The sequence below is a fragment of the Ranitomeya variabilis genome, chromosome 2 (genome assembly GCF_051348905.1).
Source record: "Ranitomeya variabilis isolate aRanVar5 chromosome 2, aRanVar5.hap1, whole genome shotgun sequence".
Lineage (NCBI taxonomy): Eukaryota > Metazoa > Chordata > Amphibia > Anura > Dendrobatidae > Ranitomeya > Ranitomeya variabilis.
Window position 1 is genome coordinate 218,058,073 of NC_135233.1, and position 22,364 is coordinate 218,080,436.

The window sequence follows — 22,364 nt, forward strand, 5'->3', positions numbered from 1 at the left end:
TAATAGGTGACTGGACGCCATTTTTACTACTGGCAATAATATATTATAGCTCCACACACTATTTCACCATTGTACTAGCATGTAAAATATAAACGCTATGTACTCAAAATATGGTTTCAAACTAATTTTGTTGTTCAGGTCTCGGAAAGACGATTCCCTTAGTAAAGATGGTTTCTTCTAAAAGATATCCCAGGGTGCATAGCGTTGGAAGCTGAGGTGGCCCAATTTGGCTCCTCCTTCCTCTTTGAGAGGATTCCTGCGGCGGCGGAGCTGTGTCGTATCTCTGTGGTGTCATGGCAGGAGCGGTGCGGGTACTGGCGGCTCTGCTGCTGGCGGTGGCGGCCTGTGCAGGTGAGGAGCCGCCTCTGGTGACGGCCTGTACCGAGTACGGGATGGGGGTCACTGCTGACAGACCTGGTGCTGCTGCAGTGCCGGTGGCTCAGTGGTTACGGCTCTGACTGCGGCGCGGAGGGTCCGGGGTTCGAATCCAGTCAGTGATGATTATCTGCATGGAAATGGATTTATGGCGGGATGTGCTCAGTGGTCCCCTCATAGTGTACCCCATGCCAGAGAGCTCTGCCCCTAACCATTGGCAGGATCCAGGTGGGCCTGACCACTGAAGCGGGCAGGACAATGTTTTATTATTACTATGTACCCTGGCTTGTGCCCAGGGGAGAGGGGGCGGCCGTGGCCTGTGCCCAGGGGAGCGGGGGCTGCCGTGGCCTGTGCCCAGGGGAGCGGGGGCTGCCGTGGCCTGTGCCCAGGGGAGAGGCGAGCGGGGGCGGCCGTGGCCTGTGCCCAGGGGAGAGGCGAGCGGCCGTGGCCTGTGCCCAGGGGAGAGGGGGGTGGCCGTGGCCTGTGCCCAGGGGAGAGGCGAGCGGGGGCGGCCGTGGCCTGTGCCCGGGGGAGAGGCGAGCGGGGGCGGCTGTGGCATGTGCCCCGGGGGAGAGGTGAGCAGGAGTGGCTGTGGCTTGTGCCCCAGGGGAGAGGCGAGCGGGGGCGGCTGTGGCATGTGCCCGGAGGAGGGGCGAGCGGGGGCAGCCGTGGTGCATTTCTCTGTCGCTCTGAGCACATATTTCAGCCCTAGTAACTGATGATCGGTGCAGATGTTGGGTGTCGGACCCCACAGACCTGAGATTGATGCCGGTGATATCTCCTGGACAGCCCCTTTAATCTTTCTCCCCACGTTCTGTCTTTCAGCTGAGACCTGCACGGAGCCGGTCATTGTGCCGTCCTACTACACGACCTCAGACGCCGTCATCTCCTCCGAAGTGGTTTTCATTGTTGAGATTTCTCTGACCTGCACAAATGGCGCACAGGTGACTATGTCGCAACACCACCATCTCCCACCAGCATGGCAATGATTTATGGTGGGGTCCTGTTAGTGGCCCTCCCGTAGTGTACCCCATGCAAGAGAAAACTGCTGCTCCGAACCATTGGCCGGCCGGTGCTTGTCAGCCGTGACCACTGAAGAGAGCGGCACATTGTCTATCACCCTCTTTCCATTTACAGGACTACATGACACTGGGGCGATCGCGCCGTCTGGTGGTCTTGCTGAGTCAGGCGATGAAACCTTACTGCAGATGTAACCCTGGGAAATGCTTGCCTACCTAGTGATGTTATGTCTCTAGGGTTTGCCATCGCTTGTTGAGGATCTGACTGCCAGGAACCCCCAGTCAAGGGGCCACAATTCTAGTTCAATTGTTAAATAGCAAAGTGCTTGTAAAAACAAGGAAAATTGCAATTTCTTGTTAAAAATCATCTTTGACCTCAAAAACATCTTGAATTCAGCATTCTTACGGCTATTTGCAGAGGTTACTGGCTGCCTCAGAGGTGGCCGGTCTCCTAGGCAAAGAGTGGACACTTACAGCTGCTTTCTCTAGAGCTTTATTGCCCCCGCACTTCTTCTCCAATACCAGAGGGGCAATGCCGCCTGTGTTATCAGCACTGGAGCACGCGCCCCCTGCCATAGCTGTCAATCTTCAGGAGCACACTGCTCCTCCTTCCCCTACCACCAAGCGGGAAGACGACCTGTAAAAATCAATCTGTGTTAATTTTTAATGAACCCGAAATGCAAAAAAAATAATTTTTAGGCTCAAATACATTAATTTAAAAAGAAAATGATTGCCCCCACCCTCCCCCAAAGGAGGACGACCTCTGTAATTCTCCTACTATAGGGTTATTAATACAGCAGATGGTGTTTCTGTGGATAATGGGAAATGTCCTGATCCAACATCTTCTCTTTCTTCTCTTTCTGTAGAACGTTGCACTTTACGCGGATGTAAATGGGAAACAATTTCCAGTTACCAGAGGCCAGGACGTCGGGAGATATCAGGTAGGAATCGTGTGCATGCCAACCTGGCTACCGTAGAATTTTGGCTTTTTAGGGATCATCTGATTGGACTTTACATGATTTATGCCATGTTATCAAATACTGCTGACAGCATGGTGCTAGTGCTGCCCTTGTTAATAGGGATGCACTGCCTGACTGGCTTCTCCTTTGATAGATACCTCTGCATTTTACATGCTCATCAGTAATGGACTCTACAATTCAACCTTACCTTGTACTATACCTGTAGGGGTGTTCCATCTTCTTTCTTCAGGAGCCCACAGCTCCTCTTCCTGCTTGCTGACAATTCTACCTTTCTTTTTTTTCTATACCTGTAGGGGGTGTTCCATCTTCTTTCTTCAGGAGCACACCGCTCCTCTTCCTGCTTGCTGACAATTCTACCTCTCTTTGTGCTGTGCCTGTAGGGGGTGTTCCATCTTCTTTCTTCAGGAGCACACCTCTCCTCTTCATGCTTGCTGACAATTCTACCTCTTTGTGCTGTGCCTGTAGGGGTTGTTCCATCTTCTTTCTTCAGGAGCACACCGCTCCTCTTCCTGCTTGCTGACAATTCTACCTCTCTTTGTGCTGTGCCTGTAGGGGGTGTTCCATCTTCTTTCTTCAGGAGCACACCTCTCCTCTTCATGCTTGCTGACAATTCTACCTCTTTGTGCTGTGCCTGTAGGGGTTGTTCCATCTTCTTTCTTCAGGAGCACACCGCTCCTCTTCCTGCTTTCTGACAATTCTACCTTTCTTTGTACTATGAAGATGGAATTCTTTGTGCATGAAGATGGAAACTCCCTTGACTTGGTCTTCTCCCGGCTTTGCTCAGTGGATGATTTCACAAACTCCCCTCTCCCGCTCTCTGACCACAACCTTCTTTCATTCTCTATCAAGAACTGCCATCCCGCTCAGGTCACCCCCACTTTCCACACTTATAGAAACATACAGGCCATTAACACCCAGAAACTTATGAAGAACTTGCAGTCCTCATTGGCCCCTATCTCCTTCATCTCATGTCCTGATTCTGCTCTGAAGCATTACAATGAAACCCTGCAAAGTTCCCTGGATGAAGCTGCACCTCCTATACATAGAACAACTCGGCACAGACGGCGACAACCGTGGCACACACTGCAAACACGTTTCCTGCAGCGGTGCTCCAGGTGCTCCGAACGTCCATGGAGAAAATCTAATCTACCCGAAGATTTCATCCATTATAAGTTCATGCTAAAAACATACAACTCTGCCCTTCACCTCTCCAAACAAACCTATTTCAACACCCTCATCACCTCACTGTCAAATAACCCTAAACGTCTCTTTGACACTTTCCAGTCCCTACTCAACCCAAGAGTGCAGGCCCCAACCACAGATCTCCGCGCTGACGATCTGGCCAATTACTTCAAATTAAAAATTGACCACATTCGACAGGAAATCATCTCCCAATCCCTTCATACCATGCACTGTCCTCCCTCCCCCACTGCATCTAGTTCACTCTCTGACTTTGAACCAGTTACAAAAGAAGTAGTAAGCAGACTCCTTGCATCTTCTCGCCCGACCACTTGCGCCAGTGACCCCATTCCGTCACATCTCCTCCAGTCCCTTTCCCCGGCTGTCACCTCTCACCTAACAAAAATATTCAACCTTTCCCTCACTTCCGGTATTTTTCCCTCCTCATTTAAGCATGCCATCATACATCCATTACTTAAAAAACCCTCCCTCGACCAAAACTGTGCCGCTAATTATAGACCTGTCTCTAATCTTCCCTTCATCTCTAAACTCCTCGAACGCCTGGTCCACTCCCGTCTTACCCGCTATCTCTCAGATAACTCTCTTCTTGACCCTCTTCAATCTGGCTTCCGCTCTTTACCCTCTACTGAAACTGCCCTCACTACAGTCTCTAATGACCTACTAACCGCTAAATCTAATGGTCACTACTCCATGCTAATTCTCTTGGATCTCTCTGCAGCATTCGATACTGTGGATCATCAGCTTCTCACTATGCTCCGCTCCATCGGCCTCAAGGACACCGTTCTCTCCTGGTTCTCCTCCTATCTCTCTGACCGATCCTTCACTATGTTTTGCTGGTTCCTCCTCCTCTCACCTTCCCCTTACTGTTGGGGTTCCTCAAGGATCAGTCCTAGGCCCCCTCCTCTTCTCTTTGTATACTGCCCCTATTGGACAAAATCAGTAGATTTGGTTTCCAGTACCATCTCTATGCTGACGACACCCAATTATACACTTCTGCTCCTGTTATCACGCCGACCTTTTTAGAAAACACTAGTGATTGTCTTACCGCTGTCTCTAACATCATGTCCTCCCTCTATCTGAAACTAAACCTGTCAAAAACTGAACTCCTCGTGTTCTCTCCCTCTACTAACCTACCTTTGCCTGACATTGCCATCTCTGTGTGTGGTTCCACCATTACTCCAAAGCAACATGCCCGCTGTCTTGGGGTCATCCTTGATTCCGAGCTTTCATTCACCCCCCACATCCGATCACTGGCTCGCTCTTCTTATCTGCATCTCAAAAACATTTCTAGAATTCGCCCTTTTCTTACTTTCAACTCAGCAAAAACTCTTACTGTCTCACTTATTCATTCTCGTCTGGGCTATTGTAACTCTCTACTAATCGGCCTCCCTCTTACCAAACTCTCCCCGCTCCAATCTGTCCTGAATGCTGCTGCCAGGATTATATTCCTCACCAACCGTTACACCGATGCCTCTACCTTGTGCCAGTCATTACACTGGCTACCCATCCACTCCAGAATCCAGTACAAAACTACTACCCTCATCCACAAAGCACTCCATGGCTCAGCACCACCCTACATCTCCTCTCTGGTCTCAGTCTACCACCCTACCCGTGCCCTCCGCTCCACTAATGACCTCAGGTTAGCATCCTCAATAGTCAGAACCTCCCACTCCCGTCTCCAAGACTTTACACGTGCTGCGCCGATTCTTTGGAATGCACTACCCAAGTTAATATGATTAATCCCCAATCTGCACAGTTTTAAGCGTGCCCTAAGAACTCATTTGTTCAGACTGGCCTACCGCCTCAACGCATTAACCTAACTATCCCTGTGTGGCCTATAAAAAAAAAAAAAAAACAATCAGGTTCCTCGCATCATGTTCTCATACACTTTATGCAGTTAATAGCACTCTGTGTCTGTACTGCTACATACTTAGGCAGTTAACTGGTTCATGCAGCTTTATATGAACACCCGAGCCTTACACTATGGCTGGTCCGAATAACTAAAGCAATTGTTACCATCCACCTCTCGTGTCTCCCCTTTTCCTCATAGTTTGTAAGCTTGCGAGCAGGGCCCTCATTCCTCCTGGTATCTGTTTTGAACTGTGGTTTCTGTTATGCTGCAATGTCTATTGTCTGTACAAGTCCCCTCTATAAGTTGTAAAGCGCTGCGGAATATGTTGGCGCTATATAAATAAAAATTATTATTATTATTATATTATTATTATTACTATGCCTGTAGAGGTTGTTCTTTCTTCAGGAGCACACCGTTCCCCTTCCTGCTTGCTGCGGGAGGACATTGTGCTTCTGAAGATTGTCAGTTTGGGTCTGCGGCATGGTCGCACTGCTTGACCGTCCTGTGCATTCTCCAGTTCTGTAAGCAGAGGCAACTTTGCTTCTGCAGTTTGGGAGAAGGCACTAACCAGCCGACCAGCACCATGGGTGCACTTGCAAGATCTAAAGCATAGATGTGCAAGTACTGTGCACTCCATGCCTACGAGAGCCGCCATTTCTTAACCTGCAGAGGAGGTGGCTGGTAACAAGCAGTAAGTAATAGAATTAAGAATCTCTGTTCTTTCTAGAGGAAGTTACTTTTATTAAGGGGTAAATTGCAGAGTTGGAAACCATTTTACCCATTTAATTGATAGAACTTTCTGCACACGTATTATTAGATGCTATCTGATAGTCTTGGTTTTGCTTTGCTTTTCCGCCAGGTCTCCTGGAGTCTGGAGCACAAGAACGCTCGCTCCGGCACTTATGAAGTGAAATTCTTTGATGAAGAATCTTACAGTCTTCTGAGAAAGGTCAGCAGGGGGCAGTGTTGTATCTTCCCTAATAGTACTGCATTCTGTATGCTCATGAATACGTCTTGTGTCTTATTCTCTAGGCCCAGAGGAACAATGAAGACATCTCTGCCATCAAGCCTCTCTTCACCGTCAATGTTGATCACCGGGTAAGGCTACCACTCAATGATCTTGATCGCACTGGACCTTGCTCTTTATTTAAGCTTGGATGTCGGCTCATGGGAAGAACTTTATAGGTAGCACATAAATGTAGAGGTGAAGAAGTACCTTTGTCAGGAGGCTGTCTGGAAATTCTCGTCATCTTGGAAGTCATCCTACTGTAGAGCTTTTAGTTCAGTACATCAAACACACTTAAAGGCGTCGTCCATTTTGGACATTCATCCTTAATATTTTTTGGGGGGAGGGGGCCCACTAATTTCTTCCTACTCGATGACATACTATTATACCATGGTGTGGGGTGTATGGAGCGGTGGCAGGAGCTGAGCACGCTCACATAAGGCTTATGTCGGCTACGTTGTACAACCAGCATCTTCCTCTAACAGTAAAATAATAATAAAAAAAAAAATCAAATTTAGTTCCGTCTATCAAAATATAAAATGTTGTAAAAGGGGGAAGAAAATTGAAACGCCAATATTTCTGGTTTTTGCAATGTAAAATTAAATTTTATGGACATTTGGTATTTCCATAATCAGACTGAGCTGGAGAGTCTTGTTGCCAGCTCACATTTTCCCCTCCATCCTGACAGCACCATTGAGCAGATCCAACACCATGGAACAGGAAACTTACAGAATAAAAAGGCAGAACCTCTCCATTCACCTTCAGTGGGGTTTCCTCTTGAGGACGACCTACAATCCTTGGGCTGCCAGGGTGAATACTTTCCAACGTCATTTTTCTTTCTATTTACCGAGAGGATGGTAAAATTAATGTGGTCAATCAAAACTACAACTCCTTTTGTACAAAAACAAGCTCTCATATGGCCATGTTGACCGTAAAAAATTTTTTTTATTGCTCTCAGAAGTAAAGGAGGAAAAAAACTGTAGCATAAAAATGAAAATTAATTGTGTCCTGAAGGGGTTATTAGAAATCTGTTAGGTTTGTCTCACTGTTCCCATCATGCGATCTGCCTTGAAAATGTCCTGTTTACGATCTATTAGATCCCAGCAGCCGCACCATCACTTAGGAAAAGTATAGTTTGTATAACTGCCGAAATGCATGACACAAGTCCACTGAGCAGGTGCGGATCTTAGAAGCCCCCTGTGGAATCCGTGCTAAGCCATTCTCTACACTCACCATGGATGACGTACCCCTTTGTGGTCCCCCTCTCGAGGGTTAGTAACCGGTATCCTTCTTCTTTCAGGGTGCGTGGAACGGTCCTTGGGTATCCACAGAAGTGTTGGCCGGACTGATCGGTATATTACTATACTACACGGCGTACACGGCAAAGAGCAATATCCAGGCGTGAGAAGAACAGGCCGCCGCCAGGGAGAATGACTGGTCTGGGTGTAAAAAGTTGTCATGTTTTTTGTCATTGATGCAAATAAAACTTTTCTATACAACTAATTAATTTTTTTGTTTCTTTGATCTCCTCTTTATACTCTGAAAACAACTGTATTCATGTGAATAGAAACTAAACTACGATTCTTGGCCACTAAATGCTGATCTGATCAGTGGGGGTGCTGGGTGTAAGCCCCCCTCTGATAGGTCATCCATATCAAAGTAGTTGTCAACCCCTTAGATATACATATCCCGATGTGCTCCAATCTTTTAGGTTGTGTATTGTTTCCCTCCGCCATACTAGCTGACATTTGTGTAAATAAATCGCTGTGTACAGCGCTCCTCCGTATGTGCGCTACAAAGCATCATGTGCTAGTATCCCTTTAAGAACAGAGACCTCTAGTGGACATCTATGGTAAGTACACAAGTTTACTGACTGTATACGCCACATAATGCACCTTTGTGGTACTATACTCTGGTCTATGTTTTCACCTTCTCTTTGTAGAGGCAGAATATATTGTGCTTATGAACAGGGGTCAGGCTTCATAAATATGGACGTATCTGTTCACCCAAGGTTCTGTTTAGAACATATATTTGGAGAATTCACGCCGCCATAGGTGCATAATCGTCTATAGTAGTCTGCTTCCTACCATACAATGTAATGGAGCCTAACCTGCTGTTCATATTGAGTCTTAACAAGCTAAGTGCAGTCATGGGCAAAAGTTTTTAAACTTTGCTTTTCACAAAGTTTGCTGATCCAGTGTTTTTTTGATCTTTTAGTCCAATGTTTCTATTAATGAAGGACAATTATCAGGGTTTCATAAGCTTTTAATCTTCTTATTTACAAATAAAGGAAGCTTCTGTAAACTCTCAATATTTACAGAGTTGTCCCTTATTGCCGTGGACCTCCATAGAGGAGCCAAAGATTTAAATAAATGTGTTTAATCGTCATTTTAAATGAAGGGATGAGAGGTTCTGTGTAATTGCGAAGGCACAAGGGGAAGGGGGATTGTCAAAAAGGGCACAGTATAGTGAGGTGGGTGAACTTTCCATAATAGTCCCTCCACACTGCTGCCTCCTTTGCAAAGGGGAAGTTTGGGGAGATATTTTGGAGACGCACAGTGTAGGGGGCATATTTATTATGGATTGGGGCGCTGGGGGAGGGGGATATGAAGAAGCTCAGTGTGTGGGGGGGGGGGTTTGTATTGTGGAGAGTGGCACTATAGGGAGGTTATTATTGAGAGCCTTATCGTCTGGTGGGTGGACAGTATGGAGAGGGGCAGTGTAAGAGGGGATATTTTGTGCTGGAAGAACAGTGAAGGGAAACTATTCAGGGCCACAGCAGCGGTCATTTTTATTTATGGGGCTGTATAATGGTACTTTTATTTTTAATAATGGTGTGGTGTCAGAATGTGCTACTGAAGGCTAATGTCTACAGAGATGAGCTCTGGGCATGAACACTCATCATGGCGTCTGTACTACATGGAAACAAAATGGATGAGAACAACTCCAATCAGAGAACATGTCATCCGTAAGGTACATGGATATAAATGTTATACATTTGCTCTGATGCCGCATTCATGTACCGACGGTGGTTCAGGCGCCGAATTCATGTACTTGCATTTAGAAAAGCAGCGGAGACACCATCACGTGTTTCTCAACGCAAGCAATGAATAGCCAGGTCTTTCAGCGGGAAGGAGCAACCACGGGAAGGGCAGCATCCAATAAAGGAAAACCACCTATGCCAAAACATGGTACCCATCCACAGACAGCTGTTTCGGGGTATTTGCCCATCATCAGTGTGGAGTAGGAAATGTTTATAGTCTTTTCACTAGGCACTGCTCCTAATAGCCAGTTTCCTACGTGGTTGTTCCTTCCCGGTGAAAGACCTGGCTATTCATTGCTTGCATTGAGAAACACGTGATGGTGTCTCCGCGGCTTTTCTACATGCATTTGCATATTTCCCTTAAGGGATGGGGGCAGTGTTCTGGATCACTGCGTTGAGAAACACGTGATGGTGTCTCCGCGGTGTTGGATGTTTTGATCACCCCGAGGTCATTCATCCTCATGTTTATAGAGTTCATGTACTGACTGTGGTTCTGGTGCTGCATTCATGTACTGACTGTGGTTCTGATGTCGCATTTCATGTACCGATGATGGTTTAGGTGCCGAATTCATGTACTGACTGTGGTTCTGGTGCTGCATTCATGTACTCACGGTGGTTCTGATGCCGCCTTCATGTACTGACAATGGTTCTGATGCCGCATTCATGTACTGACGGTGGTTCTGATGCCGCCTTCATGTACTGACGGTGGTTCTGATGCCGCCTTCATGTACTGACTGTGGTTCTGGTGCCGCATTCATGCACTGACGGTGGTTCTGGTGCCGCCTTCATGCACGGACGGTGTTTCTGGTGCCGCCTTCATGCACTGACGGTGGTTCTGATGCCGCCTTCATGCACTGACAGTGGTTCTGGTGCCGCATTCATGCACTGATGGTGGTTCTGGCGCCGCATTCCTGTACTGACGGTAGTTCTGGCACCGTATTCATGTACTGAGACCACCAATATAACATAAGCTTTGTAAGACTTAAGAAACAGAACCCCTTCAGCATTCATATACAGTACTGATGCAGGCACTGGGAAAGGTCAGAGCTCCAGCACATGCACACTACAACACTTTGCTCTGCTCTCAACAGGGCAGAGAAGATGCTGAGACTGTATGGATGATGTAGGATCTCGTCATCCACACAAAGAAAGAAGATGGGAGACGCAGGACCAAGAAAAGCAGCACACCTCGCACTGTACCGCCACTGCAGGTGAGTATAATAAAAAATCTTATTTTTCTCTTGCAGGTCGGGTTGGGGCAGATACACAGAATTATAGAACGCCACATATCAGCCCTGAGAGATGGCGGCCGTATCTCATATTGGCGAAACCTGGTGGCAGGTTCGTTTTCAGACTATTCCCCACAGTACTTCTTACTATGGCCGTGATGTGGATAAATTGGGAAATAAGTCTACGTACACATCTGTCCTTTCCCTGGTGCCCCATAATATCATTGTGCCCTATTACAATGCCCCTTAAGCCGCTCTCTTTACCCTTGTGAGAAACATCCTGCCATATTTACAGTGCAAGGCAGGAAAATAAATGAAGTCAGGCCCTTGGAATTGCCGTAATTAGCAGCTAATGAATTGTGACTGTGCTACGTCTTGTTTAATAGATAATGAGGACTGTACCCCTGCTAAACAAGTGCAATACGTCACATAATTAAGCATTTCATTAGCTTGATGGGATCTGGCCTTCTGTGGTCTGGATGCCTTCTGCACTGATTTGACCCCCATCATTTCACTTTTTGGGTCATTATTGCTTCTGTGCCGTATCTGTATCATTCATTTTTATTTCAATTTAGCATTGAGAATAAGTGTTGTAATGTCAGCGGCTAAATGTTCTCCTACTACTTGGCCAAGCACTGAGCATCCAGATCTGTGTCCGGCCAGGCCACATGGCCATATTGGATGAGACGAGATCTGGATGTTCTCCATCCAATTTGAATATTTGGATATTTTCCGGAATTTTTCGCAATGTAGCGTCCAAGTTTTACTTTATTCATATCATAGAAATGTGTTGGAAGATGGGTTAAGTGGAGTATGTGCGCTGGAACCTCGCAATCCCTGGATGTGAAGGACCCCTAGTAAATGTCCATCTTTTCTTATTTTTCCTCTTACGGTGTAAGGCAATGTTCACATGGAGTTTTGAGGAGGTTTTTTAGCATATTTTTCCTCCCATCAAGAGGTTCAGAAAAATGCCTGATGGCAAAAAAAAAGTGTTTGTCACTTCTTTAAAGTAGATCCTATTGTAATCCACTCCAACCTAGGCACTGTCAACTCAAAAGGCTGCAAAAAATGTTTCAGGAAAAACACTTCATCACTCTGCTCCAGCACTCCTGTCTATCAAACTGCCTGCAGCCATACCAGAGAAGTGGTGTTCAGATTGGGCAGGAAAGCCATCAGAGATTGGCAGGTGCAGTGCATGATGGGGAAAAGGAAGTTCAAGCACATATAGTGCTGGCAGAACTCAAAAAGAGGGAATATCAAGTTACCAACTATAGAAATTGTGATATTTCCTGGACATATTAGACTGGTATATGCACCAAGAGGACCATGCTTTTATACAGATTTTGTGTGAACATACTGGGACACTTTAACACTACATGTTGGTGCACATTTTTCTTAAAATGGGAAAAAAATATGGTGGATATTTTATAAGATAAATGCTTAACCCTGCTGTTTTGTTCGCATTTACTATACACTTGTAGTGTTCCGGGTCACTATGACCCGGCTTATTAAAAAATGGTCCTGCATTTCTCCAGGTTCTTTTGTATAATTATGCATTGAAACTTCTGTGGCAATTAGAAGTGTTTTTTTTTTTTTTTTAATTCTATGGGGAAAGTAAATTTATTTATTTATTTTTCTTGCACCGTAGAGATAAATATTAAGATAATCTCTGCTGAGGATTACAGAAATTTACTGGAAATATATGATCTAGGATGTTATTAGAATAATTAGAGATGGCCAGAATGGCTCGTAAACTAATAAGTGGATCTGCCGGGGCCGCTCTGTGCTCCTCCGAGAGACGCCGCGGTCAGAGACGAATGGTTTTCATAAAGGAAAGAGACAAGCGATGTAATAACTCGGGTCGTATTTCGTAGGTCAGCTAGTTAAACCTTCAATAGCGAGATACATGAACTGAGGATCCGAGTCACAATTAGTTTATAAGTCGGATAGTTGGGAGCTGATACATTTATTTCATATGTATGTAAACCATGCTTGACTTTTATGAATCATTTCTGGAAATACGCGGTGCACTTAGAACCTTTTTTTCTAAAGCCCTCCTATAAGTCATACAATCAAAACTGCCCCGTTAGTTTGCGTGCAGATGGATTTTTCTTAAGAGGGTTCTCTTTAAAAAAAAAAAAAAAAAAGCATAAAAATCACCAACAAAACGCTTAAAAGATTCTACCTATTAATTTTAAATGTTAATCCTCATTGCTGTTCATCTGTAGAAGTTTTTGTGTGTTTTCTTTCCACTTCAAGTTCTGAAAAAACCTTCCAACAGGCTCTATAAAAACTTCTTCCAAAACTTTTCAAGACTGCTGGGAAAAAAAAGGAGAAACTCTTCCAAAAATGCTCCAAAGAATGGATCCTACACCTCCGTCTGCGCATAACCTTATATATAAGCACTGGCATCGCGTTTTTCTGTTTAATGATACGGGTGCCGGAACGCAATGTGAAAGCCCCCTAAGGAGGGAGACCCCAGCTTGTGCGGCAGGAGATCATCTCTGATTTTTCGAAAGCTACTTCAATACATCTAGTACTACAGGTAAAGGCTTGTTCACACAGCCGTAAAAATCAGGTTTTGACAGACGGCACTTGTACCCTTGTTATTCTATGGCACTGTGCACATGACCGATTTGTTTCCTCAGACTTGAGTGGACTGAGGAGGAAAAATCACAGCATGTACAATTTGCCTCTGAGAATTTGATGACACTCACCCATTTACGTCTATGGGTCCGTGAAAAAAATCATTGGCAAACAAGTGCAGTCAAATTTTCACGGGCTGACAAAACAGAAAAGGTGGAGAATATTTTTTTTTCTTTCTCTCCATCTCTAAGAAATACTGATGCCACTCTGATCAAAGTCTGATCAAAGTATTATTAGCATAATCGGACCAATTTTCTTAGATGGAGAGAAAACAATCCCTTATAAAGAGTGAGAACCCAGCTTTATAAAAGCTTCCAAGCTTTATAAAAACCCAGCCTCCTCTAACAAAAAAACCCAGCAGCCATGGGTTCTTCTAAGCAGCTGCCTAGTACTCTGAAAAATTAAAATGGTAGAGGTCCACAAAGCAGGAGAAGGTTATAAGAAGATAGCAAAGCGTTTTCAAATTGCAGTTTCCTCAATTCGAAATGTATATAAGAAATGGCAGTTATCAGGAACAGTGGAGATCAAGATAAGGTCTGGAAGATCAAGCAAAATTTCAGTGACAGCTGCTGGTAGGATTACTAGAGAGACAAATCAGATCCCTTGCTTGACTGCAAAAGACCTTCAGAAAGATTTAGCAGACTCTGGAGTTGTGGTACATTGTTCTACTGTTCAGAGACACCTGCACAAATATGGCCTTCATGGAAGAGTCATCAGAAGAAAACCTCTCCTGCATCCTTACCATAAAATTCATCCTCAGAAGTATGCAAAAGAATATCGAAAACAAGCATGATGTGCATTTTCAAAACAAGTCCTGTGTACCAATGAGGCTCAAAAGGGCTCTTTGGCCACAATCATCAAAGGTATGTGTTGAGAAAAAAAGGCACAACATGTCAGGAAAAGAACATCTCGACAACCATTAAACATGGTGGTGGATCAGTCATGCTTTGGGGTTGTGTTGCAGCCAATGGCATGGGGAACATTTCACGGGTAGAGGGAAGAATGGATTCCATGCAATTTTAACAAATTCTTGATGCAAACATAACACCATCTGCAAAAAAGCTGAAGCTGAAAAGAGGACGGCTTCTACAAATGGATAATGATCCCAAACACACATCAAAATCCACAATAGATGAACTCAAAAGGCACAAGCTAAAAGTTTTACAGTGGCCCTCACAGTCCCCTGATCTCAACATCATTGATAATCTGTGGCTAGACCTCAAAATAGCAGAGGAAGCAAGACAACCCAGGATTCTCACAGAATTAGAAGAATTTTCCAGGGAAAAATGGATGAAAATCCCTCAAACAAAAATTGAAAGACTCTTGTCTGGCTACAAAAAGTGTTTACAAGCTGTGCTACTTGCAAAAGGGGTGCTACTAGGTACTAACCATGCAGGGTGCCCAAACTTATGTATAGGGCCATTTTCGTTTTTTGTTTTTGTTTTTTTTTAATTTTTAAAATGTAAAAGATTCTGTTATACAGTCATTGCACTGTTTAGATAAGCATTCCTCCTCCTTCCATCAAAATTTGTATCCTCTTAATATATTACTATCATCATATTATATATACAGCGCTGTGTACTTATAATTGATCATTTTGTCTTTCTATTTCTACCCAGCTAATTCTTCTCTTTTCCATTAGGTCTACTCTGACATCATGTGATTATAAATTGACAAACTTAATCCTTCTAAGCTCTATGTGGAAACAGGAGGTCAATTTTCCCTGTATGAGTCATAAGTCACTGCAAAAGTCCCTTAGAAAGAGTAGTGGAGCAGCTTCGCAAGGAGTTGAAAGCCCCCCTTGATAAATAAAGGGACTAGAGATTTCCTTTTTCTACATACAGTAGAGAAAATAGAAGAATTATCTGGGTAGAAAGGCAAAATGAGAAATTGTAAGTACACAGTGCTGTATAATATTATGGTTGCAATATATAAGTGGATAAAAACTTTGATTGGATAAGTGCTTCTTTAAATGTGAATTTAGTAAACCAAAAAAAGGGGCATATATTAGGCAAGCTCTACCATATGAAACTTAAGAAAAACCAAAAGAGGATGGACAACTGAGCTGAGTAAAAAATTGTCAATTTTTATTCACAGAATATTAAATAATTAAACAAATGCAATAAAGACGAAACAATTAAAAAGGGAACGACACCATAGTGCCACATCCGTGCAGGAAATAGATATAGACTAATAGAGGAATAGTCTATCTATAGAGCTAGGCAACTCAATCGGAGCAAATATGGATGATAATCAATCTCTATACAACCAATATTAAAGAAAATATTCCATAAATCGAGTTACTATAGTAGAATATATAGTCTAAGTGACATAGTTACACTTTATATATATATATATATATATATATATATATATATATATATAGTCTCAGTGGCATAGTTATATATATAGTCTCAGTGACCTAATTCTAATCAGTGTATGGCTGCCACCAATAATATAGGATCATAAATAATAAAGGTGAACACAAAGTTGCAATGATTTACTATAAAGTGCCTATTGCCATGGTGCAAAATTGGACATGTATGTGTGCACATCCAAAAGATAAATATAGAGTTCATATACAAGCCACATACATGTATATAGACATTGCTGAACTAGCATGAAGCACACACATGCATGGCCAATAGCATAAATACTAAATTGTAGTATAGAAAGACCGACCTGCTGAGGACTTTGGAAAGAGAGAACCCCAACGCGCGTTTCGCACTCTGCTTCTTTGGGGGGCATGATCAATGTGAATTTAGCTGTTTGACAATATCCGTGCACCTGGTTGGGAACAGAATATTTAATATTTGGGACTAGCCCAGAATAAGAGGGCCTAGCAACCAGTAATGTAACCTAAGGTCTGATAGTTGGCAGACTGACATGCTACAGTGTGTTGTGGAGAAGACATCAGATAGCACGTCCTAAGAACCAAGAAAGCATAAGACATTTAATAGATTGGAACCCAGGCCGGTGAGGTCATTCAAATGGTGCAGAAATTTGGCCCGGGGGGAGCAGGATGAAATTGATAGCGGACAAGGAATTATATCAGGGCGCTAGTGAACAGTTGACTACGCTGAATGGACCTTTGTCTATACTGTACAAAAGCTATGATCACCATATTGAGACAAAAATTCGGCTAGGGAGAGCAGTGGACTTTCAAGAGTGACTAGTCGTACCCGGCGTACCTCAAGTAGTGGAGTCCTCATTAGTTGGGAACTGAGAGTAGCTGTGAGCAGCTCAACCCATGCGGCCCTCACAGGGGAAGGTGGACTCTCCCATAATAGTTTCGTAGATTGTCATTAGATGCTGGAGTGTGAAGTACAAGAAAAATGAAGTGTCGTTAACTGTGACAGAAGTGCCTATGTCTGCTTAATGCAAGAGAAACCTTTGTGATGAATTGCGCCTATTATCTGATGTACATCGTTCTTAGCAAGCTCATGCTCGGTAAAAAGAAGTTTATTGTTGGACTTTGGTCTCCCTCCTCTTTTTGTAACATCTGATCCTCACCTGCCCAGTACAATAGCATCATAGAGTCAGCAGAGACGTGTCACCCAGCTAGCATGAGTAGAGATGAGGGAGCCTTTTGACGTTTGGTTCAGAACGGCGAACACCTAAGGGTATGTGCACACGTTGCGGATTTTTCTGCACGGACTCTGCAGAATCCACAGGTAAAATGACCTGGTTTTTCTGCGGATTTTGTGCGGATTTCACCTGCGGTTTTACACCTGCGGATTCCTATTATGGAATAGGTGTGAAACGCTGCGGAATCCACACAAAGAATTGACATGCTGCGGAAAATAATCCGCGGCGTTTCTGTGTGGAATTTTCTGCAGCATGTGCACAGCGGATTTGGTTTTCCATAGGTTTACATGGTACTGTACACCGCATGGAAAACTGTTCGGAGAACGTAACCAAACCTCAAGTCATGTCTCTTCTCTCGCACCTTTTCCGGCACATGACAGCCAATCTGATCTGATCTGATGACATGAGTGTGGTTTAATTTAGATTAATTAAAGGAGTCTGTGTCATTCTTCAATTAAAGGACTTTATTCTGGGTGTGTGTTTTTTTAATACTGTACAATATGACTATGGGGTTAGTAATGGGGCATCTTATAGACACCTCTCCATTACTATCCTCTGGGCTTGATGTCACCTTACAATATGAAGGTGATATCAACCCCACTTGTCACCGCACCAGGGCAAGTGGGAAGTCTTATAGATGTGCCATTTCTGGGGCAGCTGATTGTTTTTAATCTGGGGGGGGACCAATATCCATAGCCCCTTTCTAAACTATTAATATCAGCCCACAGCTGTCTGCCTAGCCTTTGCTGGTTATTAAATATAAGGGGATCCAGCTTTATTTTTGGGGGGATCCACAACTTTAATAATCAGGAAAGGCTAAGTATACATCTGTAAGCTGATATTAATAGCCTGGGAACCTTTATGAAGATTGTCTCTTTTCCAGAATATTAACATCAGCCCCCAGCCGTTGGATTTCACTCAGCTGTTTATGAAAATTACCGGGGTTGCTCTAATACTGGCATGTCAGCGGAAGGATTAGACTCTGTAATTTGCACCATCTTGGGTACTTTTCTGGGACTGCTCTGTGTGTTATTTGCCTGTTTTGTGGTTCAATAAAGCACACTCTTTTACCCTCACCCTTTGTTGTCTGAATAGTATTATGCCCACAGGAAAGGAGTGCGGACATGCAGTGGGATGATCCCTGGTCCATGGGGTCTTGAGCTAGCAGACGAGACCACCCACTGACCCCGCGTGTCTCCACAATTACCCACTGCACCCCAACATTTCTTTCTTGCTAGTAACCCGTTCCTTGAATATTACAGCTCAGCAGGTGATATGATATATAATGACAAATATGGCGCCCGACGTGGACAGGAGATCCCAGAAGACAACATATCGTTGTTCAATGTGTTCATTACACAATTAGAATCCCGAGCCCTTTGCCGGGATGTTAATCCTGTAAGTGCGGCTGTGAATTGCTTCTCCTGCCCCTGATTAACATGGGGTGAAGCCGACGACGTGCCTGTTGGCATTTCACCCATGTAAACGAGGACAGGCGAGACCTCCGTCGTTGACCTCAGTCTTCTCCAAGAGACACATTAAAAGCTTTTCATTAGCGGCGGCGGTTTCCATGGTTTATAGGAACCGATATTGACAAACTTATCCCGTTTAGCTTAATGCATCGCAAAGGCTGAGGGCAATACTGTATAATGCCATTGTCATCCATTATCAGCCCAGGCATGCGATGTACCTGGGATTATATCATTGTAATGGATGAACGCATGCCCAGCGTACAAGGGGTCATGGCTGACTCACATTTATTACTGGAGAGGGTCTATCTCCCCTACTAAAGAACTCATTTATCAATTCACAAGCAGGTGATGCTCTCATATGTGGATTATACACAATGGCTGCCATGTTCCCTTGTGCTGAATTGATGGGTTCATGGTGCATTTTACATCAGCAATTACATATTAGACGCAATGGGGAAGATTTATAAAAAAGTATTTCGTTACCCATAGCAACCAATCACAGAGCAGCTTTCATTTCATCAGAGCTGTTTGAAAAGTACAAGCTGAGCTCTGATTGGTTAATACAAGCAACAAAAGCAGTCTTCCTTTAAGGTACTTTTGATAACTGAGGCCCATTTGTAACATACACAACACAGACAAAAGTGTGTGCCCCCTCCACATTACACCTACAGGAGCTTTTATGACCTCCCATTATAAATCCATGGACATTAATTTGGAGCTGATTGCACCCCCCCCCCCCCCCCCCCCCCCCACCTCCGTGCAGTTAAAACAGTTTCCACTGGGGAAAAAAATCCCTTCCCCAAAACTGTTCTCATAAAGTCAAAAAGTACAATTGCCCAAAATGTCTATGTGACTGCATACTTGTTAATCCTCATGGCCAGGGCCGGACTGGGACTAAAATTCAGCCCTGGCATTTGAAGTTACACAGGCCCACTTGTCACATGGTGACTGTATAATACCTTTGTACACTTGTAGGCAGGGCCGGTTTTAGGCAAAGTGGGGCCCTAGGCAAAGTTTAAAATGGGTCCCCAAATGCTAACATATTGCACATCACACAGAAGCCTTTCTGTTGTATTTACGTGCGCTGAGTTCAGGCCGCTAAACAAGTTTGATCGACAATACTGAAGTTGTTCAACGCTTGTTTCCCGGCCTCTTTCCACCAGCTGAGGAATAATGATGAGACAGAACGATCACTAATAGATCACTAACAGATCACCATACAGTATCATGTTTTCAGCAGCACATCTACAGTTTACACTGGCAATGTGCTGCTGACAACAAGGCTTTTAGTTCCAGCAAAAACAATCCGAATATGCAGCATTTTACTTGTTTAGTAAAATACATCCCATAGTCCTCCATATATTATAATGTGCTCCATAGTCCTCCATATAGTATAATACACTCCCTATAGTCCTCCATATATTAAAATACACTGCTCAGTCCTCCACATAGTATAATACACTCCTCATAGTCCTCCATATAGCATAATACAATCCTCATAGTCCTCCATATAGCATAATACAATCCTCATAGTGCTCCATATAGTATAATGCACCGCCACAGTCATCCATGTAGTACAATTCACTTCCCATAGTATAATGCACCCCATAGTTCTTCATATAGTATAACGTATTCCCCATAGTCCTCGATACAGTATAATGCAGCCCACATATAGTATAATGCAGCCACCCCAGAGTATAATGCAGCCACCCCAGAGTATAATGCAGCCACCCCACAGAGTATAATGCAGCCACCCCAGAGTATGTAACCCCCATAGAATATAATACAGCCCACCTCCCCATAATATATAATGTAGCCCCCCATAGAATATAATGCAGCCCCCCATAGTATATAACGCAGCCTCCCCCATAGAATATAATATACCCCCACAATAGTATATAACACAGCCACATAGTACATAACATGGCCTCCCCCATAGAATATAATATACTCCCCATAGTATATAGCAAAGCCCGCATATTATATAGCACAAACCGCATAGTATACAGCACAGCCTGCATACTAAAGCACAGCTCGCGTAGTAGATCACACAGCAGTATTCAGCACAGACCACACAGTAGTATACAGCACAGACCACACAGTAGTATACAGCACAGCCCACGTAGAAGTATACAGCACAGTCCACACAGTAGTATACAGCACAGCCCACAGAGTAATATATACAGCACAGCCCACAAAGTAATATATACAGCACAGCCCACAAAGTAATATATACAGCACAGCCCACAGAGAACTATATACAGCACAGCCCACAGAGAACTATATACAGCACAGCCCACAGAGAACTATATAAAGCACAGCCCAGAGTACTATATACAGCACAGCCCAGAGTACTATATACAGCACAGCCCAGAGTACTATATAAAGCACAGCCCAGAGAGTACTATATACAGCACAGCCCAGAGAGTACTATATACAGCACAGCCCAGAGAGTACTATATACAGCACAGCCCAGAGAGTACTATATACAGCACAGCCCACAGAGTACTATACACAGCACAGCCCACAGAGTACTATATACAGCACAGCCCACAGAGTACTATATACAGCACAGCCCACAGAGTACTATATACAGCACAGCCCACAGAGTACTATATACAGCACAGCCCACAGAGTACTATATACAGCACAGCCCACAGAGTACTATATACAGCACAGCCCACAGAGTACTATATACAGCACAGCCCACAGAGAACTATATACAGCACACAGTAGTATACAGCACAGAGCACAGCCCACAGAGAACTATATACAGCCCACAGTAGTATACAGCACAGAGCACAGCCCACAGAGAACTATATACAGCCCACAGTAGTATACAGCACAGAGCACAGCCCACAGAGAACTATATACAGCCCACAGTAGCATACAGCACAGAGCACAGCCCACAGATAACTATATACAGCCCACAGTAGTATACAGCACAGAGCACAGCCCACAGAGTACTATATACAGCCCACAGTAGTATACAGCACAGAGCACAGCCCATAGAGTACTATATACAGCCCACAGTAGTATACAGCACAGAGCACAGCCCAGAGAACTATATATAGCACACAGTAGTATACAGCACAGAGCACAGCCCACAGAGTACTATATATAGCACAGAGCACACAGTAGTATACAGCACAGAGCACAGCCCACAGAGAGCTATATACAGCCCACAGTAGTATACAGCACAGAGCACAGCCCACAGAGAGCTATATACAGCCCACAGCAGTATACAGCACAGAGCACAGCCCACAGAGTACTATATACAGCCCACAGTAGTATACAGCACAGAGCACAGCCCACAGAGTACTATATACAGCCCACAGTAGTATACAGCACAGAGCACAGCCCACAGAGTACTATATACAGCCCACAGTAGTATACAGCACAGAGCACAGCCCAGAGAACTATATATAGCACACAGTAGTATACAGCACAGAGCACAGCCCACAGAGTACTATATATAGCACAGAGCACACAGCAGTATACAGCACAGAGCACAGCCCACAGAGAGCTATATACAGCCCACAGTAGTATACAGCACAGAGCACAGCCCACAGAGAGCTATATACAGCCCACAGTAGTATACAGCACAGAGCACAGCCCAGAGAACTATATATAGCACACAGTAGTATACAGCACAGAGCACAGCCCACAGAGTACTATATACAGCCCACAGCAGTATACAGCACAGAGCACAGCCCACAGAGTACTATATACAGCCCACAGCAGTATACAGCACAGAGCACAGCCCACAGAGTACTATATACAGCCCACAGCAGTATACAGCACAGAGCACAGCCCACAGAGTACTATATACAGCCCACAGCAGTATACAGCACAGAGCACAGCCCACAGAGTACTATATACAGCCCACAGTAGTATACAGCACAGAGCACAGCCCAGAGAACTATATATAGCACACAGTAGTATACAGCACAG

General features: G+C 44.3%; 1 protein-coding gene and 2 non-coding genes across 3 annotated transcripts; all 3 read left to right on the forward strand.

Annotated features, from left to right (window-relative positions):
- The first annotated feature begins 193 nt into the window (after window positions 1–193).
- Window positions 194–7,935, forward strand: SSR4 (signal sequence receptor subunit 4). Its single transcript, XM_077283619.1, has 6 exons — window positions 194–351; window positions 1,201–1,319; window positions 2,261–2,335; window positions 6,286–6,375; window positions 6,459–6,524; window positions 7,733–7,935. The coding sequence occupies exons 1-6, from the start codon at window positions 294–296 to the stop codon at window positions 7,835–7,837; spliced, it is 513 nt and encodes a 170-aa protein (XP_077139734.1). The 5' UTR covers window positions 194–293; the 3' UTR covers window positions 7,838–7,935.
- LOC143810833 (small nucleolar RNA SNORA42/SNORA80 family) lies at window positions 508–636 on the forward strand. Its single transcript, XR_013223212.1, has one exon. It is a non-coding gene; the product is annotated as a small nucleolar RNA SNORA42/SNORA80 family (small nucleolar RNA).
- On the forward strand, window positions 1,353–1,487 carry LOC143810832 (small nucleolar RNA SNORA42/SNORA80 family). The gene has a single exon (XR_013223211.1). It is a non-coding gene; the product is annotated as a small nucleolar RNA SNORA42/SNORA80 family (small nucleolar RNA).
- Window positions 7,936–22,364: the final 14,429 nt, after the last annotated feature.